This window comes from Orycteropus afer, unplaced genomic scaffold (assembly GCF_000298275.1).
Source record: "Orycteropus afer afer isolate SDZICR_OR568_19922 unplaced genomic scaffold, OryAfe1.0 scaffold00239, whole genome shotgun sequence".
NCBI classification, from domain to species: domain Eukaryota; kingdom Metazoa; phylum Chordata; class Mammalia; order Tubulidentata; family Orycteropodidae; genus Orycteropus; species Orycteropus afer.
Genome location: NW_006921826.1, coordinates 3,384,223 through 3,404,761, shown reverse-complemented (window position 1 = coordinate 3,404,761; position 20,539 = coordinate 3,384,223). Strand labels below are relative to the sequence as shown.

Sequence of the window (20,539 nt, the reverse complement as noted above, 5' to 3'; positions counted from 1 at the left end):
GTTCAAACCCACCAGCCACTCCTCGGAAGGAAGATGGGGCAATCTACTTCCGCAGTGATACTGCCTCGGAAACCCAAGGAGGGGTCGCTATGAGTCGTGTCTGACTTGACAGCATATAACAACAACAACAACAATTGTAAATGGTATTGATTTCCTTATTTCTTTTTCAGCAATCTCTTAGCTGGTGTAGAGGAATCCAACTGATTTTTGGATGTTGGTCTTGTATCCTGCCACTATGCTAAATCTCTCAATTAGTTCCAGTAGATTTTTTACTGTGTCTCTTGGGTTTTCCATGTATAGGATCATATCATCAACAAATAGGGACAGTTTTACTTCTTCCTTACCAATCTGGATGTCTTTGATATCCCTTTCTTGCCTTATTGCCCTGACTAGGACTTCCAATTCAATGTTGAGTAGAAGTGGTGATAGAGTGCATCCTTGTCTGGTTCCTGTTCACAAGGGGAATGGTTTCAGCTTCCCACTATCAAGAATAATGTTTGCTGTTGGTTTTGCATATATGCCTTTTATTATGTTGAGGAATGTTCCTTCTATTACTATTTTGTGGAGTTTTTTTTTTTTTTAAATTCAGGAATAGGGGTTCAATTTTATCAAATCCCTTTTCTTCATTGATTAATATGATCATGTGGTTCTTTTATTTTGTTTTATTTATGTGGTATATGATGTTGATTGTCTTTTTAATGTTGAAACATCCTTGCATGCATGATATGAACCCCACTTGGCAATAATGTATTAATTTTTTTTTATCTATTGTTGGAGTCTGTTGGTTAGGATTTTGTTGAAGATTTTTGCATCTATATTTATGAGGGATAGTGATCTGAGTCTTCCATTTTAGTGATTTGCTTTGTTTTCATATCAAGGTTTTGCTTGCTTCATAAAATGAATTTAGGAGGATTCCATCTTTTTCTATGTTGTGGAATAGTTTGAGTAGGATTGGTATCAGTTCTTTTCTGAAGATTTGGTAAAATTCTCCAGTGAACTGTCTAGGCCAGGACTTTTTTTGTTGTTGTTAATTTTTCTTTATGACCTGTTCATTTTTTTCTTTTGTTATGGGTTTATTCAACTTTTCCACCTCAGTCTGTGTTAGTTTAGGTAAGTAGTGTGTTTCTAGAGATCTGTCCATTTCTTCTAAATTTTCAAATTTGTTGTAGTACAGTTCTTTATAAGGCAGACAAATGCAACCACTGCCATGGAGTTGGATCACACTCATAGCACCCCTTCCTTGGGTTTCCAAGACAGTATCACTATGGAAGTAGATTGCTCAACATTCCTTCCAAGAAGTGGCTGGGGAGTGTGAACTGCCAGCCTTCTGGTTAGCAGTCAAATGCCTTAGGCACTTTTTTATTTCAGTTGGTTCTGTTGTGATGGCACCCAATTCAGTTCTTGTTCATATTATTTGTATTCTCTCCCTCTTTTCCATTGTTAAATTTGCTAGTGTTTCAATTTTATTAATCTTTTCAAAAAACCAACTTCTAGATTTGTTGATTTTTTCTATTGTTTTTCTATTTTGTTTCATTTATTTCTGCTTGATTATTATTTCCTTTCTTCTAGTGACTGTAGTCTTTTCTTGCTGTTCTTTTTCTTATTGTTCGAGTGTTGGTTTAAGGTGTTGATTTTGGGTCTTTCTTCTTTTTTGATGTGTGTGTTTATTGCTATAAATTGGCCTCTGATCATTGTTTTTGTTTTGTCCCAAAGATTTTGATATGTTTAGTTTCATTCTCATTTGATTCATGGAATTTTTTTCATTTCATTTTTTATTTCTTCTATTACCCAATTGTTCTTAAGGAGGGTGTTGTTCAGTTTCCATATCTTTACTCTTTTTCCATTGATCTTCCTATTGTTGACTTCTAATTTTATAGCATTGTGATCTGAGAAAATGCAGTATTTCAATGTTTTTAAATTTATTAAGGCTTGCTTTATGGCCTAACATAGGGTCTGTCATGGAGAATGTTCCATGTGCTCTGAAAAAGAATGTATATTGAGCTGTTGTTGGGTGAAGTGGTCTGTAGATGTCTATAAGTCAAGTTGGTGAATTGTATTGTTTAGTTCTTCTGCAGCTTTGTTGATTTTCTTTCCAGTTGTTCTGTCTTTCATTGAAAGTGGTATGTTAAACTCTTGTACCATGACTGTGGAGTCATCTACTTGTCTTTCCAATTTTGTTAAAGTCTTATTTATGTATTTTGGGGCTCTTACAGTGGGTTCAAGGAGCTCTGGTAGTGTACTGCCCGAGGGACTTGACTGCTAACCAGAAGGCGGGTGGTTTAAACCCTCTAGCCACTCCTCGAAGGAAGGTCAGGCAATCTACTTCTGTAAGGATACCACCTCGGAAACCCAAGGAGGGGTTGCTATGAGTCAGGTCTGACTCGACAATACATAACAACAACAACACACTGGGTCCATAGAAATGTGTTATGGTTATATCTTCTTGTTCAATTGATCCTTTAATTATTATATAATGTCCTTCCTTGTCTCTTATGGTGGCTTTTTTTCTTAAAGTCAATTTTATCAGAAATTAATATTGCCACTCCTGCTTCTTTTTGGTTGCCATTTGTTTGATATATCTTTTTCCAACCTTTGATTTTTAGTCTGTTTTTGTCTTTGTCTCTAAGATATGTCTCTTATAGACAGCATATTGATAGGTTATGTTTTCCTATCCAGTCTGCAACTCTCTGTCTGTTGAGTGGTGCATTTACTCCATTGACATTATTGTAATTATTGACAAGTATGAATTTGTTGCTATCATTTTATTATTTGTTTTTTCATGGTGGTCCTTGGTTCTTTGTTCCTTATAATTTTCTGTACTGTGCTCATATTGTTTATGAATTGTGTTATCATTTCCTTTGTTGCTGTTGTTTCAGTATTTGCTAAGTGTTTGTGCTTACCTTTTTTTTTTATTTTGATGTGAAAGTTTATCATTTTTCTTTGTGGTTACCCTGTGACTTATAGTTTTCTCCCCGAGTTTATAACAGTACATTCTATCTTGAAACTCTCTTGACTCCCTCACCTTTTAGAAGTTCTGTTACTCCACTATTTTTCCCCTCCTTTTGTTTTGTAGTTGTCTTCATTTGCCAATTGATGTCTCTGGTTTCCTGTTTACAATCTTGTAAGCTCATTTTATTTTGAATACTTCCATGCCTGTGTTGGTTTTGGGTTATGTCATCATGTGTATTAATTGTCAGCTGTTGTTTGCTATTATTTGTTCTCTGTTCAAAGGACTTCCTTTAGCATTTCTTGTAAGGTTAGTCTGGTTTTAACAAATTCCCTCTATTTCTGCTTATCTGGAAATCTCCCAATTTCACCATCATATTTGAGGGACTATCTTGCTGGGTATATGAGTCGGGTCTGACTTGATCGCACATAACAACAACAACATAATTCTTGGTTGGAAAATTTTCTCTTTTAGGGTTTTATATATACCATCTACCCGCCTTCTCATGTGCATGGTTTCTGCTGAGATATCAGGGCTTATTCTTATTGGTTGCTGTTTGTAGGTAACTTTTTGTTTTTCCCATGCTGCTTTTTGGATTCTTTCTTTGTCTTTCGTTTTGGTGAGTTTGATGATGATATGTTTTGGTGATTTTCTTTTGGGGTCTATCTTTTTTGGGGTTAGTTGGACTTCCTGAATGGATATATTCTCATTTTTCATTACATCAGGAAAGTTCTCTTCCAACAAATATTGGACAATTTTCTCAGTAATTTTCTTTTTCTCTTCCTATTCTAGAATTCTGATTACATGTAGGTTATTCCTTTTGATGGTATCCCACATGAACCTTAGGCTTTCTTCATTTTGTTTTGATATTTTTTTGATTGATCCCTTTCCAAAGAAGTATTCAGGTATTTGTCTTCAATCTCATTAATTCTGCCTTGCATTGATTTGATTCTATTCCTTTGTCCTTTCAATGTGTTATGTATTTCTGAAAATTTAAATTAATCTTCTGGATTTCTATATGTAGATTTTGTATCATTTCTAATTTTTCATTTATTTTGTTATTGTATGTTTTTCTGAAATTGTTCTAGGGTTTTGTCAGTGTTTTCCTTGATTTGTCTTTCAATCCATTGAAGATACCTAAATATAATTCTTTTGAATTCCTTAGCAGAGAGTTTCAATACTGTTTCTTTCTCAGGGTGTGTTCTAGGTCTGTATCCTGCTCCCTTGTTTCTACTGCTTTATCTTGCTTCTTTGTGTGGACTGTGATGGTCTGTTGTCTCTGAGACATTGTGACATTTTTGTATTTGTATTTAATTGTAATTAAGTTGTATTTAATGCTGGAATAGGAGATCTGGTAGCCAAAGAAGGCTCACTATAAGTCGGGTCTGACTCGACGGTACACAACAACATAACAACATGTACATGTTGGAATGTTTTGCCCAAGACTTTGTTTGTGGTTTGGATGTATCTGAGTAAGCAGGGTAATGTGCTCCTCTATTTGCTAGTTGACAGTACTTATCTACTCACCACATGTCTCCTGGTTGGTGTGATAGAGAATGAGAGTGGCTGCACAGGCTTCTGTTTACCATTTGTGAAGAGCAGTGAGGGTGATTCAGGCTTTTATTGGTGATCATGTGTCATTGGCCACTTAATTGAAAAGGAAGTCATGGCTCTCAGTCAGTAAGTGGAGCTGTGCCAAGTGTGAGTGTAGTTGGGTTTTATGGGCACAGTTGCTGTCTCTCACTCAGAGGAAAAAAAAAACAGTCGAAAACCCATAAAAAAAGTAAAAGCAAGAGGACAAAAAACACACACCACATGAATACAAAGGAACAATCAGCAAAAAGAGAAAAAACAAAGGAAATAAAAAAGGCAATAAATGAGAGAAAATATTTAAAGAAATACTTAAAAAGCCAAAAGAAATAAGAAATAGAAAAGGGGGAGGGAGCCCACAATACCTGGGGAGGGAAGAATAAGAGAAAAGAGGTAGTGTAGGAGAATAATGAAGACAAAAATGGGAAAAATGTAAAAAGAAAAACAAGGGATGGACAGAACTATAAGAAAGAAAACAAATACGAACCAGGAAAAGGGAAGAGAGGAAAAGCCAAAAACTAGAACCTGGGAAAGGAAGAAGAAAGAATAATAATAAAAAAGACAAAAAAAAAAATTGAAAGAAATAAAGAAAGGAAGGAAGGAAGGAAGAAAAGAAAAGAAAGAAAGATCTGGGCAGGGCAGGGTAAGAGACCCAAGCTCTGTCAGAGCACACAGACTGGGATGGAATTCCAGCTGGCCCAGAATGTAGGTGGGAGTGATAGATGTCTGCACCATCATTCACCAAGAGAGTGTGGGGTATAAGAGTAACAAGAAAAATGTCTCACCTTTCCAGTCCTCCATGGTTGGAATGTCCTTGCAGTCCCCAGTAAGTGGAGCCTATGCTTAGGTCCCTGGAATCTGAGAGGACACTGTAGCTTTAAATACCCAAATGGTGGAACTGCTTGTAAACATTCAAAATGACTGCATCCTCTGGATAGCAAAGTCCACAGCTCAGCCCATCTTCCTCTGCTGCTTCCACTTTTATTCACCAGCCACCAGTGTAGTCCTCCAGGCAGCCCCTGGCTAGCAGATCCAATTTTTAAGGTTCTTCTACTAGTTGGAGTTTAATCCACTTCTGTATCCTTCCTTTCAAACCTCAGAGTCTCAGGATTATCTTCTGTATCTGTGTTAACTGGTTCCTCTTTTCTTTGTTGGAGAGGGTCTGTGCAGTCTGTCTGCCTGTTCTGCCATCTTACTGGAACTGTACTTCCATCTTCTTCTTCTTCTTCTTCTTTTTTTTTTTTTTTTTTTGCCATTTGCTTGATATATAACTTTCATCCTTTATTTTTCAGTCAATTTTTCTCTTTGTGCCTAATATGTGTCTCTTGGAGACAGCATACTGATGAGTAATGTTTTCTTATCCATTGTGCTACTCTCTCTGTCTCTTGCCTGCATTTAATCCATTTACATTCCACTTACTTATCAATAGATATGCATTTATTGCTATCATTTTGCTGTTTTTATTTCTTTTTTTAGGTGTTGCTACTTTCCCTACTCCATATAATTTTCCATGCTAAATTCATTTTTCTTATAGATTGTCTTATTATTTCCTTCATTGCTGTTGTTTTAGTGTTTATTACATCTTTATAATTTTCCTCTTTTTTATTTTGAAAAAATAAAATGAAATAAATTTATTAATTTTATTGGATGTTACCTTGGAATTTATTATTTCTTCCAAAATTAAAACACCTGGTATATTTCTTAAATTAGTAATATCTGGTAATTTTATATGGTAATGGTTTCCATTATTTCTACAAAATTTTTTTTTTAATTGTGCTTTGGGTGCAAATTTACAGAGAAAAATTTGTTTTACATTCAATAGTTCACATACATTTGGTTTCATCCTCCAATCTTCTTTTGATGTTTCCTTCATCATTCAGTATTTTGCCCATAGAATTTTTCAATATTGCCACTTGAGGCTTGAATTTTTTCTTTAGTTCTTTCAGTTTGAGAAATACCAAGCATATTTTTCTCTTTTGGTTTTCTAACTGTAGGTCTTTGCACATTTCATTATAATAATTGACTTTGTCTTCTTGAACTACTCTTTGAAATCTTCCGTTCAACTCTTTCATCTTGTCATTTCTTCCATTTGCTTTATCTACTCTCCAGTCAAGGGTAAGTTTCAGAGCCTCTTCTGACATCTATTGTGGTCTTTTCTTCCTTTCCTATCTTTTTAATTACTTGCTTTCTTCATGGATGATGTTCTTGATGTCATCCCACAATTCCTCTGGTTTTGTCATTGGTGTTTAGTACATCAAATCTATTCTTTAGATGGTCTCCAAATTCAAGAGGGATATAATCAAGGTCATATTTTGGCTCTCATGGATTGTTTTAATTGTCGTCAGCTTCAAATTGGACCTGCATATGGGCAGTTGATGGTCTGTACCACAATCAGCTCCTGGACTTATTTTGGCTGAAGATATTAAGCTTCTCTATTGCCTCTTTCCACAGATATAGTCAATCTGATTCCAGGGTACTCTATCTGGTGAAGTTCACATGTATAGCTGCCGTTTATGTTGTTGCTAAAAGGTATCTGCTATGAATAAGTTGTTGGTTTTGCAAAATTCTGTCATGTGATGTCTAACATTATTTCTATCACCAAGGCCATATTTTCCAACTACAGGTGATTCTTTGTTTCCAAATTTTGCATTATAATGACCAGGGATAATTAACACATCTCGATTGCATGTTTGGTCAATTTTAGACTGCAGAAGTTGGTAAAAATCTTCCAGTTCCTCATCTTTGGCTTTGGTGGTTGGTGCATAGATTTGAATAATAGTAGTATTAACTGTAATGTTGTTATGTGCCATCAAGTTGGACTCGACTCATAGTGACCCCTCCTTGGGTTTCCGAGGTGGTATCACTATGCAAGTAGATTGCCCAACCTTCCTTCCGAGGAGTGGCTGGTGGTTTTGAACCACCAGCTTTCTCGTTAGCATTCAAGTGCCTTAGGCACTAAGGCACTAACCCAAGGAGGGGTCGCTATGAGTTGGGGCTGACTCCACTGCACATAACAACAACAAAGTATTAACTGGTCTTCCTTGTAGACATATGGATATTATCCTATCACTGATAGCATTGTACTTTGGGATAGGTCTTGAAACATTCTTTGTGACAATAAATACCTCACCATTCCTCTTCAATTTGTCATTCCCAGCATACTAGATCATATGGTTGTCTGATTCAAAATGTCCAAAACCAGTCCATTTCAGATCACTAATATCTAGGCTATCAATCTTTGTGCACTCCATTTCATGTTTGACAACTTCCAATTTCTCTAGATTCATACTTCATACATTCCATGTTTTGATTATTAATGGATGTTTGCAGCTGTTTCTTTGCATTTTGCCACATCAACAGATGGAGGTCTTGAAAGCTTTACTCTATCCCTATCATTAAGGTTAGCTGTACTCTGAGGAGTCAGCTCTTTCCCAGTCATATTTTGAGTGCCTTTCGATCTGAGGGGCTCATCTTCTGGCACTATATCAGACATGTTTCAGGACAATGTAGTAGTATGCTCTACTACATACTTGGATATATTTGCAACACATACAAATACATATTTAGAAATATCCTCTGCCAGATTTAAATGTGATCATCAGTGTCATAATGCAATTTATTACACACACACACACACACACACATATATCAATACCATATCTATATATCTATACCCAGATTAACACCTAATACCTCATGAGTTTATTTTGAGTCCAATTCAAATTCAGGATTTTTGTTTAACTTCTTCTATCTTACATATGTGTTTCTTTCCTTTTATATCAAAATACTTGGTGAGGAATGATGTTATTAGAATCTCTTACATTTACACATTGGATTTATCTCACATTATGCACCTGGCAGCTTCAGAAGAACACCATCATGATCACTGAAAATAAACTAGTCCTTGCTTAAGCTCTTCACATTCTCCCACAATATTTTATGGTTGTATTATATCTACACTGTCAGAGAATATATCCAGTATATACTGTACTCTTTGATTTTTAACCTCATTTTGTTTTAGTTCTACAAGTAACTATTTAATGTTCCCCTCTATATGAGTAGGAATCGACTCAATGGCATGGGGTTTGGTTTGGTGCTAATACTTATGTTGATATCTCTTTTGTCATTTTGGTTGTCTGAAGCTTGTTATTTAGTAAATTCCTCAAGAAGGGCTCATTGGAACACTACTCCTGTGTTTTTCACATGTTGATAACAGATTTTCTGTACCCTTTATGGGATAAGTCAGTTTTGCTGTATATGAATCCTTGGCTCACATTTGCTCTCCTTCAGTATCTCAAACATGTTACTCCATTTTCTGTTGCTATAAAGCAACAGATAAACAATAAAAATGTTGAATGGTAATCTAATTTTATTTTCCTTATAAATTTCTTGCTTTTTTGCCTAGATGCCCTATTGGGTTAATTATTCTGGTTTGATATTCTGAAGTATATGGTATCCTCTATTGGTATGAAGTTTCAAATGCTTGAAATTTTTTTTGAATGTTTTCTTGAATTAAAGTTTTAATATTGGTTTTGTTCTTTTGCTTGGTTTTATTTTTCAGGATTTTATTTATCTGTATATTGGATCTTCTTTGCCTATCTCTAATATTTTGTCACTTTCTCTCAATCTCTTTCATTCCATTGTTCATTTCTTTTTTATTAAAAAAAAGTTCTCTCAATTTTGTGTTTCTTTTAAGATATTATCTTTTGTTCATTGTCATTTTTTAAAGGCTTTTTACACTGACTATAGAACTTTAGGTTGACAATTATTTTCTTTCAGCAGTTTAAAGATAGTTTTGTTCAAAGCTTTCTGGTTTTCATTAATTCTATCAAGAAGGCTGCTTTAATGTATAGTTTTATTTTTCCTTTTTTATTTTAAGAGCTTGTTTTACATTGAAAGTCACATGCACATTTAGTTTCATTCCCCATTCGCCATGTCCAACCCTAACCCAGTCTCCTCCCCTCCCTACCCTGCAACACTCCCCCTGTGACCCTCATAATTATGCACTCCCGTTTGTCCTGCATTTCCTCAGTTTGAATGCTGGTCTTTTGGTATCTCATGGTCTATTGCTTTAAGGGATGTATTACCATTGAGTGTGTGGGTACGGCATCCTGGGTTGAATGGTCTGCTAAGAGCCTGACCCTGGGGGTGACTTTTATTCCAGGTGCGGAATGTATTTCAGGGCCATAGTATTGGGAGTCTCACCAGACTTCATCTGACTAGTAATTCTGGTCATTATTGAGTTTTTGGATTTTGTTCCACGTTATCCCTCCCACTCTATCCAGGATCTCCCGATTTGATCCTTTCCTGAGTTGTCAGCATTGGTAGCCGGTCACCATCTGGTTCTTCTGGTCTTGAGAGCCATCGTGTCCTGTGGTTGATTGCTTCTAAATGTCCTTGTTTGTGTGTGTGTGTGTGTGTGTGTGCATTCTTCTTCACTTCCAAGGCTAGGAGACCATTAGCTGCATCTTAGATGGCTGCTTGAAAGCTTTTAACACCCCAGTCACTACTGACCAATGTAGGATGTGGAGCAATGCTTTTATGTATTTTATTGTGCCAATTCAGTCTGGTATACCCCAGTACTATGGTCCTAAGGTAGTAGCTCTATTGGATCTCTCTCCCATAGTGTTGAGATGTCTGTGAGGGATTACTCTGTGTCTGTCTTCTATTGTTTCTATAAGGACTGCAGGTATTTTGTATCACTGGTGTCTGTACAAGATTAGCCTCAGCTGAGTCTATCCTTGGTCTAGAGTATACCTCTATTCACTGATCCCTGTCTGATCATCTCAGGTGTTTATGTGTTTATCTGTACAGCCTAATGTTTGGTGTTAATGGCAATGTGGTATTGTGGACACATTGGTTGGTTTTAACATCTGTCGTCTATCTCTTATGTGCACAGTTCAGTATCCTCTCTTTTCCCAATGTTATCATGCTGGTCATATACCCTTCCCGTATATCCTTCCCCATACCCATGTCAGCGTATAAGCCCCAACTAGCCCTAAATTAATCCCTCCCTTTCCCTCCCTATCCCGGTAACCTACTAGGTGAGTTCCCTTTCCCAAGCAAACCCTTCTCTGTCTTTTTACAGTAATGGGCTCATACAATACTTGTCCTTCTGCAAATGACTTATTTCACTTAGCATAATGTCCTCCAGGTCATCCACGTTGCAAGATGATTCACGTATCCCTCATTGTTCTTTAGTGTGGCATATATCCATTGTGTGGATATACCATAATTTGGTTATCCACTCATCCGTTGATGGGCATTTAGGTTGTTTCCATGTCTTTGCTATGATGAATTGTGCTGCAATGAACATAGGTGTACATATGTCTGTTCGTGAGCTATCTCTCACCTCTTTAGGATATGTTCCTAGTAATGGAATTGCTGGGTCAAATGGTACTTCTATTTTCAGTTTTTTTAAGGAAATGCCATACCATGTGTCACAATGGTTGTACCATTTTACAATCCCACCAGCAGTGCACAAGAGTTCCAACCTCTCCACAACCCCACCAGCATTTGTTACTATCTGATCTGTTGAACTTTGCTATTATTGCTGGGGTGAGCTGATATCTCATTGTTGTTTTGATTTGCATCTCTCTAATGATTAATGATCGTGAGCAATTTCTCATGTGTTTGTTGGCTCCTTATATATCTTCTTTGGTGAAATGTCTGTTCAAGTCTTCTGCCCATTTGTGAATTGTGTTATTTGTCTTTTTGGTGTTGAGGTGTTGAAGTTTTCTGTAGCTTTTGGAGATAAGTCCTTTGTCAGATATGTCATAGGCAAATATTTTCTCCCAATCTGTAGGTTCTCTTTTTACCCTTTTGACAAAATCTTTCGATGTGCACAAGAATTTAATATTTAAAAGGTCCCAGTCATCTAGCTTCTCTTCTATCTCCTGCACATTCTGGGTTATGCTTGACAGTGTATTTATGCCATAAATTAGGGTTCCTAGATTTGCCCCTATTTTATCTTTGAGGAATTTTATAGTTTTGGGTTTTACATTTAAGTCTTTGATCCAGCTTGAGATTCTTTTTGTGTATGGGGTGAGGTATGGGTCTTGTTTCATTTTTCTACAGGTGGATTCCAGTTTTGGCAGCACCATTTGTTAAAGAGGCTATCCCTTCTCCATTTAATGGGTTTTGGGCCTTTGTCAAAGATCAGTTGTCCATAGATGGGTGGGTCTATGTCTGAGCTTTTGATTCTGGTCCATTGGTCTATCTGTCTATCATTGTACCAATACCACGCTTTTATGACTACTGTGGCTATATAGTAGCTCTTAAGATCTGGGAGTGTGAGACCTCCCACTTTGTTTTTCTTCTTGAGAAGTGCCCTGCTTATTCGAGGTCACTTTCTTTTCCATATAAAATTAGTAATTAGTTTTTCCACGTCCTTAAAAAATTTTGTTGAAATCTGGATCAGGATTGCATTAAATGTATAGATGGCTTTAGGTAGTATTGACATTTTCACAATGTTTAGTCTACCTGTCCATGAACAAGGCAGGTTCTTCCATTTATGTAGTACCCTTGTTGTCTCTTGTAGCAGTGTTTTGTAGTTTTGTCTGTATAGGTCTTTTGTGTCTCTGGTGAGGTCTATTCCTAGATATTTTATCTTTTTCGTAGCTATAGTGAATGGTATGGTTTGTCTTATTTCTTTATCAGAGGAGTCCTTGCTGGTGTAGAGAAATCCAACTGATTTTTGTATGTTGATCGTGTATCCTGCCACTTTGCTGCACTTCTCTATTAGTTCCAGTAGTCTTTTTATTGAGTTCCTTGGGTTTTCTATGTGTAGGATCATATCATCTGCAAATAGAGATAGTTTTAATTCCTCTTTGTCAATATGTATGCCTTTTTATTTCTCTTTCTTGCCGTATTGCCCTGGCCAGGACTTCCAATAAAATGTTAAATAGAAGTGGTGATAGAGGGCATCCCTGTCTGGTTCCCATTTGTAAGAGGAATGCCTTGAGTCTTTCTCCATTAATAATGATATTGGCCATTGGCTTTGCATATATACCCTTTATTATGTTGAGGAATTTCCCTTCTATCCCTCTTTTGCTCAGAGTTTTGATCAGGAATGGATGTTGGATTTTATCAAATGCCTTTTCTGCATCAATTGATATAATCATATGGTCTTTTTCCTTTCTTTTGTTTATGTAGTGGATTATATTGACTGATTTTCTGATGTTGAACTACCCTTGTAAACCTGGTATGAATCCCACTTGGTCCGGATGTATTAATTTTTTGATATGTTGTTGGATTCTGTTGGTCAGGATTTTGTTAAAGATTTTTGCATCTATGTTCATGAGTGATATTGGTCTGTAGTTTTCCTTTCTAGTGTTGTCTTTCCCGTTTTGGTATTAGTGTTATGCTTGCTTCATAAAATGAGTTTGGTAGTACTCCATATTTTCTATGTTCTGGAATAGCTTGAGTAGCATAGGTGTCAACTCTTCTCTGATTATTTGGTAGAATTTTCCAGTGAAGCCATCAGGGCCAGGGCTTTTCTTTGTGGGAAGTTGTTTTATGACCTGTTCAATTTCTTCCCTTGTTATGGGTCTGTTCAAGTTCTCTATTTCTGAGTGGGATAATTTAGGTAGATCTTCTGATTCTGGAAACTTGTCCATCTCTTCTAGATTCTCAAATCTATTGGTGTACAGTTTTTCATAATGTTCTGTCAGTATCTTTTTTATTTCAGTTGTTTCTGTTGTGATGACACCGTTTTTGTTTACAATTCTTGTGATTTGGGTCTTCTCCTTCTTTTCTTTTGTTAGGACTGCCAATGGTTTATCGATTTTATTAATCTCTTTGAAGAACCAGCTCTTTGTTTTGTTGATTTTCTTTTTTTTGTTGTTGTTTTCTGTTTCATTTATTTCTGCTCTGATCTTTATTATTTCCTTGCTTCTAGATACTGTAGGACTCTTTTGTTGTTCTATTTCTAGTTGTTGGAGTTGATGAGTTAGAGTGTTGATTTTGTTTCTTTCTTCTTTTTTGATGTATGCATTTATTGCTATAAACTGTCCTCTGAGTACTGCTTTTGCTGTGTCCCATAGGTTTTGGTAGGATGTATCTTTATTCTCATTAGTTTCTAGGAATTTTTTTATTTCAGTTTTTATCTGTTCTGTAACCCAATAGTTTTTAATCAGAGAGTTTTTCAGCTTCCATATGTTTGATGCTTTTTCCTTGCTCTTCATTTATTAATTTCTAGTTTTATAGCATTGTGGTCAGAGATGATGCTTTGCAGTATTTCAATGTTTTTGAATTTATTGAGGATTGTTTTATGTCCTAGCATATGGTCTATTCTAGAGAAGGATCCATGTGCACTGGAAAAGAATGTGAATTATGTTTTTGTTGGGTGAAGTACTCTCTATATATCTGTGAGTTCCATTTGGTTGATTGTGTTGTTAATTTCTTCTGTATCTTTGCTGAGCTTCTTTCCCATTGACCTATCTCTCCTTGAAAGTGGTGTGTTAAAGTCTCCCATTACTGATGTAGAGTTGTCTATCATTCCTTTTAATTCAGTTAATATTTGTTTCACATATTTTGGAGAATTTTCATTGGGTGCATAAATATTTATTATTGTAACCTCTTCTTTGTCGATTGACCCTTTCAGCATCATATAATGCCCATCCTTGACTCTTAAGATGTTTTTCATCTTAATGTCTATTTTATCAGAAATCATAATTGCTACCCCTGCCCTTTTTTGGTTTCCATTGGCTTGGTATATTCTTTTCCATCCTTTAACTCTTAATTTGTTTTTATCTTTGTGTCTAAGGTGTGTCTCTTGTAGGCAGCATATTGATGGGTCTTCTTTTCTTATCCAGTCTGCCACTCTCTTTCTCTTGATAGGTGCATTTAGTCCATTCACATCTAGTGTACTTAATGATAGGTATGAGTTGATTGGTATCATTCTAGTGTAGTTTTTTGTCGTGTCGTTGGTGATTCCTTGGTCCATGTATATTTCTGTGCTGAGTTCAGTTTGTTGGCTATTGCTTACTCCCTTTTCTTCTTTATAGTCAGTTTTGTGTTTATTAAGCCCATATGTTTTCTTTCCTTCTGGATTTGCTTAGAAAAATTGTTACTCTTCTCTGTGGTTACCTTGGAGTATATTCTTGTCTCTATATTTTTAGAACAGTGTGTGCTGCAAAGACATTGTCATCTTTTCCTCTCCATTTGAGAGTCTCTACCTAGAAGTATTATTTCCTCTGATAGGTTAGTTGGTGTTGTTGCATGCTGTTTGAGTTCCTTGGTTTTTAAGGTAGGATGTTTTATGGTCTTATTATGAGTATCTATTTCTGATTTGGTTTTAGAGTTGATGCCACATATCCTGGTTTTGCTGATCTCTGTTGTGGGTTCTCTATTGGTAGAACTTCCTTAAGCATTTCTTGTAGGGTTGGTCTGGTTTTCACAAAGTCTCTTAATTTCTGTTTATCTGAGAATGCCTTGATTTCACTCTCATATTTTATGGATAATTTGGCTGGATATAGGATTCTTGGTTGGAAGTTTTTTTCCTTCAGAGTTTTATATATACTGTCCCATTGCCTTCTTGCCTGCATGGTTTCTGCTGAGTAATCAGAGTTCAGCCTTTCTGTTTGATTATTATAAGTAATATTTCTTTTTTCCCAGGCAGCTCTTAAAATTTTTTCTTTGTCTTTGCTTTTGGAAAATTTGATTATAATATGACTCTGTGTCTTTCTTTTGGGGTCAATCTTGTGTGGGGTTCTATGAGCTTCTTGGACAAATATTTTTTCTTCCTTCATGATATAGGGGAAGTTTTCTGCTAGTAGGCCTTCCACAATTTTCTCAGTGGTCCTTTTCACCTCTTCTTGTTCTGGAATTCCAATGAGTCTTATATTGTTTTGTCTCATGTCATTGCATATAATTCTTAGGCTCTCTTCATTTCTCTTAAATCTTGGTTCTGATTTTTCTTCATACAAGCTAGTGTCCAGGGATTTGTCTTCTAGTTGTGATATGCATTCTTCAGCCAGTTCTAATCTGCTGTTTTGAGCTTCTACTGTGTTGTGTAGTTCTGTCATTTTGGTGCTCATGGTTTGCATTTCAATAGACATTTTCTGCATTTCTAACTGCTGTTTTTGTATGAGTTCTGATTGTGCATTAATCTTAATATTCCGTTCCTGAATGATTTTTCTGAGTTCCTCCAGGGAACTGTCTGTGTTCTCCTTGTTTCTGTTTGGGATTTCCTTAGGCTTTTGTATAGCTCTATAGACATATCTTCTAAATTCTTTCTCAGATGATTCTATTGCCTCCTCTTCCTCCATGTATAATGAGACCTTTGTTTGTGGTTTTTCTTCTAATGCCTTGTCCTGTTTTTTTTGTTTGATTTGAGGTTACCTGTTGTTTCCTAGACATTTTGAGGTTGTCTTTAGCTGCTGGTTACATGTTGATTTGTTTTGTCTTGGTTTTATGGTTTAATATTTTGAAAAGGTGAAGCTAGTGTATTTTATTTTATTATTGATTCAGGTATGTTGGGTCACTCTGCTGTTTTCTTTGTGATGGTGGAATCACTGTGTGGAACGTGGATATGTGTTTCTGTTTGTCATAAAGAGGATTTAGAGTTTGAAGTGGGAGGTTTTATGGTAATTGGCTGAATATGGTTTCTTCTCTTGAATGAGTGAAGTTATTGGCAGAGAGGGTGGGAGCAGAAGAAGGAAAGCTTGGTGTTGCTAGGGTGGGTTTCTAGGGCTTTGTGGAGGACTGTTATTGATGACATAGTTATTTACAAGTCCGTGGCTCGATTTTAGGAAAGACTGCTGTTGTTAGGGAGTCGCCACTTTCCGCCAGGCTCAGGCACACTCAAAGACCCCGCTTCTGAGTCTCCTCAGTGCCAAAAAACCAATCCAAGGCAAATTCCTGGGACCACACTCAGCCGCAACATCCTCTCTCTCCCCACCCCATCTGCCCATCACACCAGCACAATCCACCCAGACTGCGAATGGCTCGGGAGTTTGTCTGTGATACCACCCACCTGCGGCACCAAAGATGTGCAATGATTTCAGCTGTGCTGGAGTCGGGAGAGTGCCAGCTAGTAATCTGTGGTCCCAATATCAGTGACAAAGACAAGCACAGACCTGTCAATGTCTCCCAGGCTGACCCAAGCCCACTCAGTGACCCGCTGAGGGGGGAGTGAGCTCACCCTCCTGGAGCACCAGTGAGCTCTCCTCTTGAGTTTCAGTGGTGCTGTGTGCACCCGTTTGCACTTAGCTGATCCAAGTTACCAATAAAATCAGGTGCTGAAGGCAGATCCTTGGGGCTGTTTGCTGGGATGTTGGTGTGGTCGCTGGTATGCTGATATAGGGTGTCTTCTTTCTTGGCTCAGGGAGATCTCAGGTGGCCACCCTCGCCCGCCAGTCAGTGACTACCCCAGGGAAGTTTCCAATGGCCTCTCTCGGCTGCCTGTCCATCCTCCACCAGGTAGATCTTTCTTAAATAATCTCCCTGTGCCTTTCCTCTAATTCTGCTCTTCTGTATTTGGTGCACTCTGATTTAATGAGCTGTCCAGAGCACCAAAATCCCTAATTCAAACTGCTGTACCTAGTTTTTCAAGCACTAAGACGCTGGAGGGAAATAGCGTGGTGCTTACTGATGAGACTCCATCTTGAATCCTAATGTATACCTTTCTTTTGAAGATAATTTATCATTTCTGCTCTGGTTATTTTAAAGATTTCTCTGTCTTTGAACTTGGAAATTTTATTATGCTCTTCTTGGATACAGATTACATTTTCTGTGACTTGAAGTCTTTCACCAGTTTTGGAAAATGTTGCTTTTGCCCTACACTCTCTGTAGATCTCTAATTCTTATATCATAGCACTTAATTCTCTATATGCTTCTTCAGTCTTATTAATATATAATTATGTGTTTTTACATAATTTTATCTCTCCATGCTTGTTACTGGATGTTTTCTTCTGACCCCTCTTCTAAGTGGGCTAATTCTCTCTCCAGCTATCATCACCAATAATGAGGCTCCTAATTCCAGTTATTGCAATATGTATTTTTTTTAAAGAAGTGATCAGCATCTCAGATATAGACATTGAACAGCTCATATACAGGACATGATAAAGCAGAAAGACAGGTCTTTAAGTTCTCATAACAGTGAGCAGGAACAACACTGGGGAAAGTGAAATGTAGGTATTGGCAAAACAGTGGCTGAAGGATTGAACCATGGCACTCAAGCTAGATAGGAAAAGAAGAAAAGAAAGTGGAAGTGATAGGGAGAAATTGGAGGGTTCAATGTAGCGGATGTCTAGATAATGTGAGGAAAAGTAAGAGATGCAGGAGTAGTGGGAATAACAATGAGAGAGGTAAGAATGAGGAACTGAGATCAGTTTAAATGTAACTTTAATAGGGATAGCTAGATTAGTCAAGGTAGTCTCTGCTTTGTGGCAATAATAAGCCCCAACTCTCAGAGACTTTACGCAATAAGAATTTAATTCTTGATCACATATTTGCCAAAGCATATATTTCTGGCTAAATGGTTCTTATGGGTGACTTTCTCCAAGCAGTAAATTAGGAACATAGGCTTTTTCTATTGAGTGGCTACTTGAAGTCCTCCAACTGACTCCTTTTTATCAGGCATTCTTTCATTTACTACCTATTTATTTGTTGCTGTAATACACTCTCATATGACAGAGGATAGAAAGCATGAAGTGTCATATAATCCTTTCTTAAGCACTACATCCTGGAAATGACCCCTATCACTTCTGCTCATACTCCAGTGTTAAGAGCCAGTCACCTGCATGCAAATGGAACTGGGAAATGTAGTCCCTGCTTAGAAAACTGCTTTCTAGCAATAACCCTACATGATAGATGGAAGAATTTATCAGTCCATTGCAATTGTTTTCAGGGGATAAAATGAATGATCAAGTTCTGAATCTATAAGAGCAAGATGTAGGAATGAGGTAGATATCAACTGGATGTTAAAAGCCTCAAAACAGAATTTTACTTAGAGCGAGGAGATAATAATCTTCAATATAACCAAACCACTCCACTCACTTCCTGGCCACCCCTTAAAGCCTCTTCAAAAGCCACTGGTGCCCAGCTCTCCTTCCAGGCCACCCCTTAAAGCTGATTGCAACAGCCCTGGCATCAGGCTCCCCTTCTGGGCTGCCCCTTAAAGCTGCTTCCAAAAACCCCCGCTGATGTAACTGTAGAGAGAGTGATATCTTCTGGAGTATAATGGAAAAGTTGGAGAGGGAGGAGAGTATTGTGAGTCTAGGTTATGGAAGAAGAAGGATAAAATGGTTTAGGTATGATACTGTGGGGGAGGAAGTAGACCAGAGGAACTTAAATATTGAACTATGGACAACTATAGGATGAATGTGTGATAAGATGGATTTATTTGGTCCCAGAATTGAAAGACAATTAGTTCTTCAATTACTCTAGCAGGGAAGGACTGGCAAGTTGACCTCGGGTCTTTTGGCTGCCATCTGGGTGTGTTATACTACACTTCTTGGAGAATTAAGTCTCTGATAGTTCAGAAAGTTACTGTTGAAGAAGTCATCCTTGGCTTGATTTCAGTGTGATCTGGGGGATATCAGGAGTTAATATTGGTAATTTCTAGAAAGACTTCACAACTGGAGTGCCTGAAGGGCAGAAAGTCCTACTCAGGGGATGTGACGTATGGTGATTAGAAGTGGTAAGTTCTTTCTGTTATGTTCTACAAAGTGAAAGGGCAGAGTCAGGGGAATCACGGAGGAGACTGGGTAGGCTGGCCAGGGAGGATGGCAGAAAATCAGGAGAGTGTGGGGACACTGAAGCCAAGAAAAGAAAATGTAATGGTCAGCAGGGTCAAATGTTGCAAAGAAGTCAAGTGAGATAAAGGCTAAATAATGTCAATTTGATTTAGCACAACTGTGATAAATGACCTACAGCCAAAGGCAAATTCATAAATAATTCAAACAACATTAAATATAGTTTGGAGAAAAAAGAAAATACCCATAACTGCATCATCATCCTATAAACATTGCTTTATTTTTTCTGACTTCTTTAAAATCTGTTTTATTTAATTTTGCATAAATGAATTTTAATAGTCATATAATATAATATAAAAGTGATATGTTCTTTCTACCTACAGTTTTCTGGTTTATTTTCCTTAGGTAATTTATGTATATATTTAAAATAGAAAGACATATTTGATTGTATACTATTTAAATTCATATATGCCATACCTTATGCATAGTAGTATTAAAGCTGTAGTCATTCCTTCCATGTATCTCCCACACTATGAAATTTACTGCAACATCTTCAATATATCCATTTTCACCAAATCTGAAAGAAATAGCATACACATAAAATAATAGTTTAGTGTAGGGTAGAGGGTTAAAAACTCTAGCTTTTTAGTCAGATGACTGAAAACTTTAAATCCTGTCTTTTAAATTCATCGTTTGTCTCTCAGTTTTTCATACTGGGTGGCTTCTGTGTTGCTGTGATGCTGGAAGTTATGCCACCAATATTTCATGGCAGGGTCACTCATGGCAGGGTCATCCATGGTGGACAAGTTTCAGTGGAGCTTCCAGACTAAGACAAAGTGGATAGAAAGTCCAGGAGATCTGTTTCAAAAACTTGGCCAGTTTTTGAAACAGATCTCCTGTTTCAAAAACCTTATGAATAGAAGTGGAGCATTGTCTGATATAGTGCCAGAAGATGAGTGCTTCAGGTTGGATGATATTCAAAATAGGACTAGGGAAGAACTGCCTCCTCAATGTAGAGTTGACCTTAATGATGTGGGTGGAGTAAAGCTTTTGAGAACTTCATTTGCTGATGGGACATGAGTCTAAATAAGTAACAGCTGCAAATATCCTTTAATAATTGGAATGTGAACTTCTAAATGGTGAGGAAGTTAAGAGAGTTGCAAGATAGAATGGACTATTGTAACAAGTTCTGTACCTCACACCATACACAAAAATGAACTCCAGATGGATCAAAGACTTAAATGTGAAATGTAAAACTATACAGTTCCTCAAGAAAAATCTAGGGGCAAATTTAAGGGCCCTA

General features: G+C 37.0%; 1 protein-coding gene across 1 annotated transcript in view; it reads right to left on the bottom strand.

Moving 5' to 3' along the window:
* The window catches only part of CATSPERE (catsper channel auxiliary subunit epsilon), a 461,049-nt gene that overhangs the window by 45,186 nt on the left and 395,324 nt on the right, over window positions 1–20,539 (bottom strand). The window contains exon 16 of the mRNA XM_007949156.1: window positions 19,714–19,813. Within this exon, the coding sequence (XP_007947347.1) occupies window positions 19,714–19,813 (100 nt within the window). The remainder of the gene's footprint in view (window positions 1–19,713; window positions 19,814–20,539) is intronic.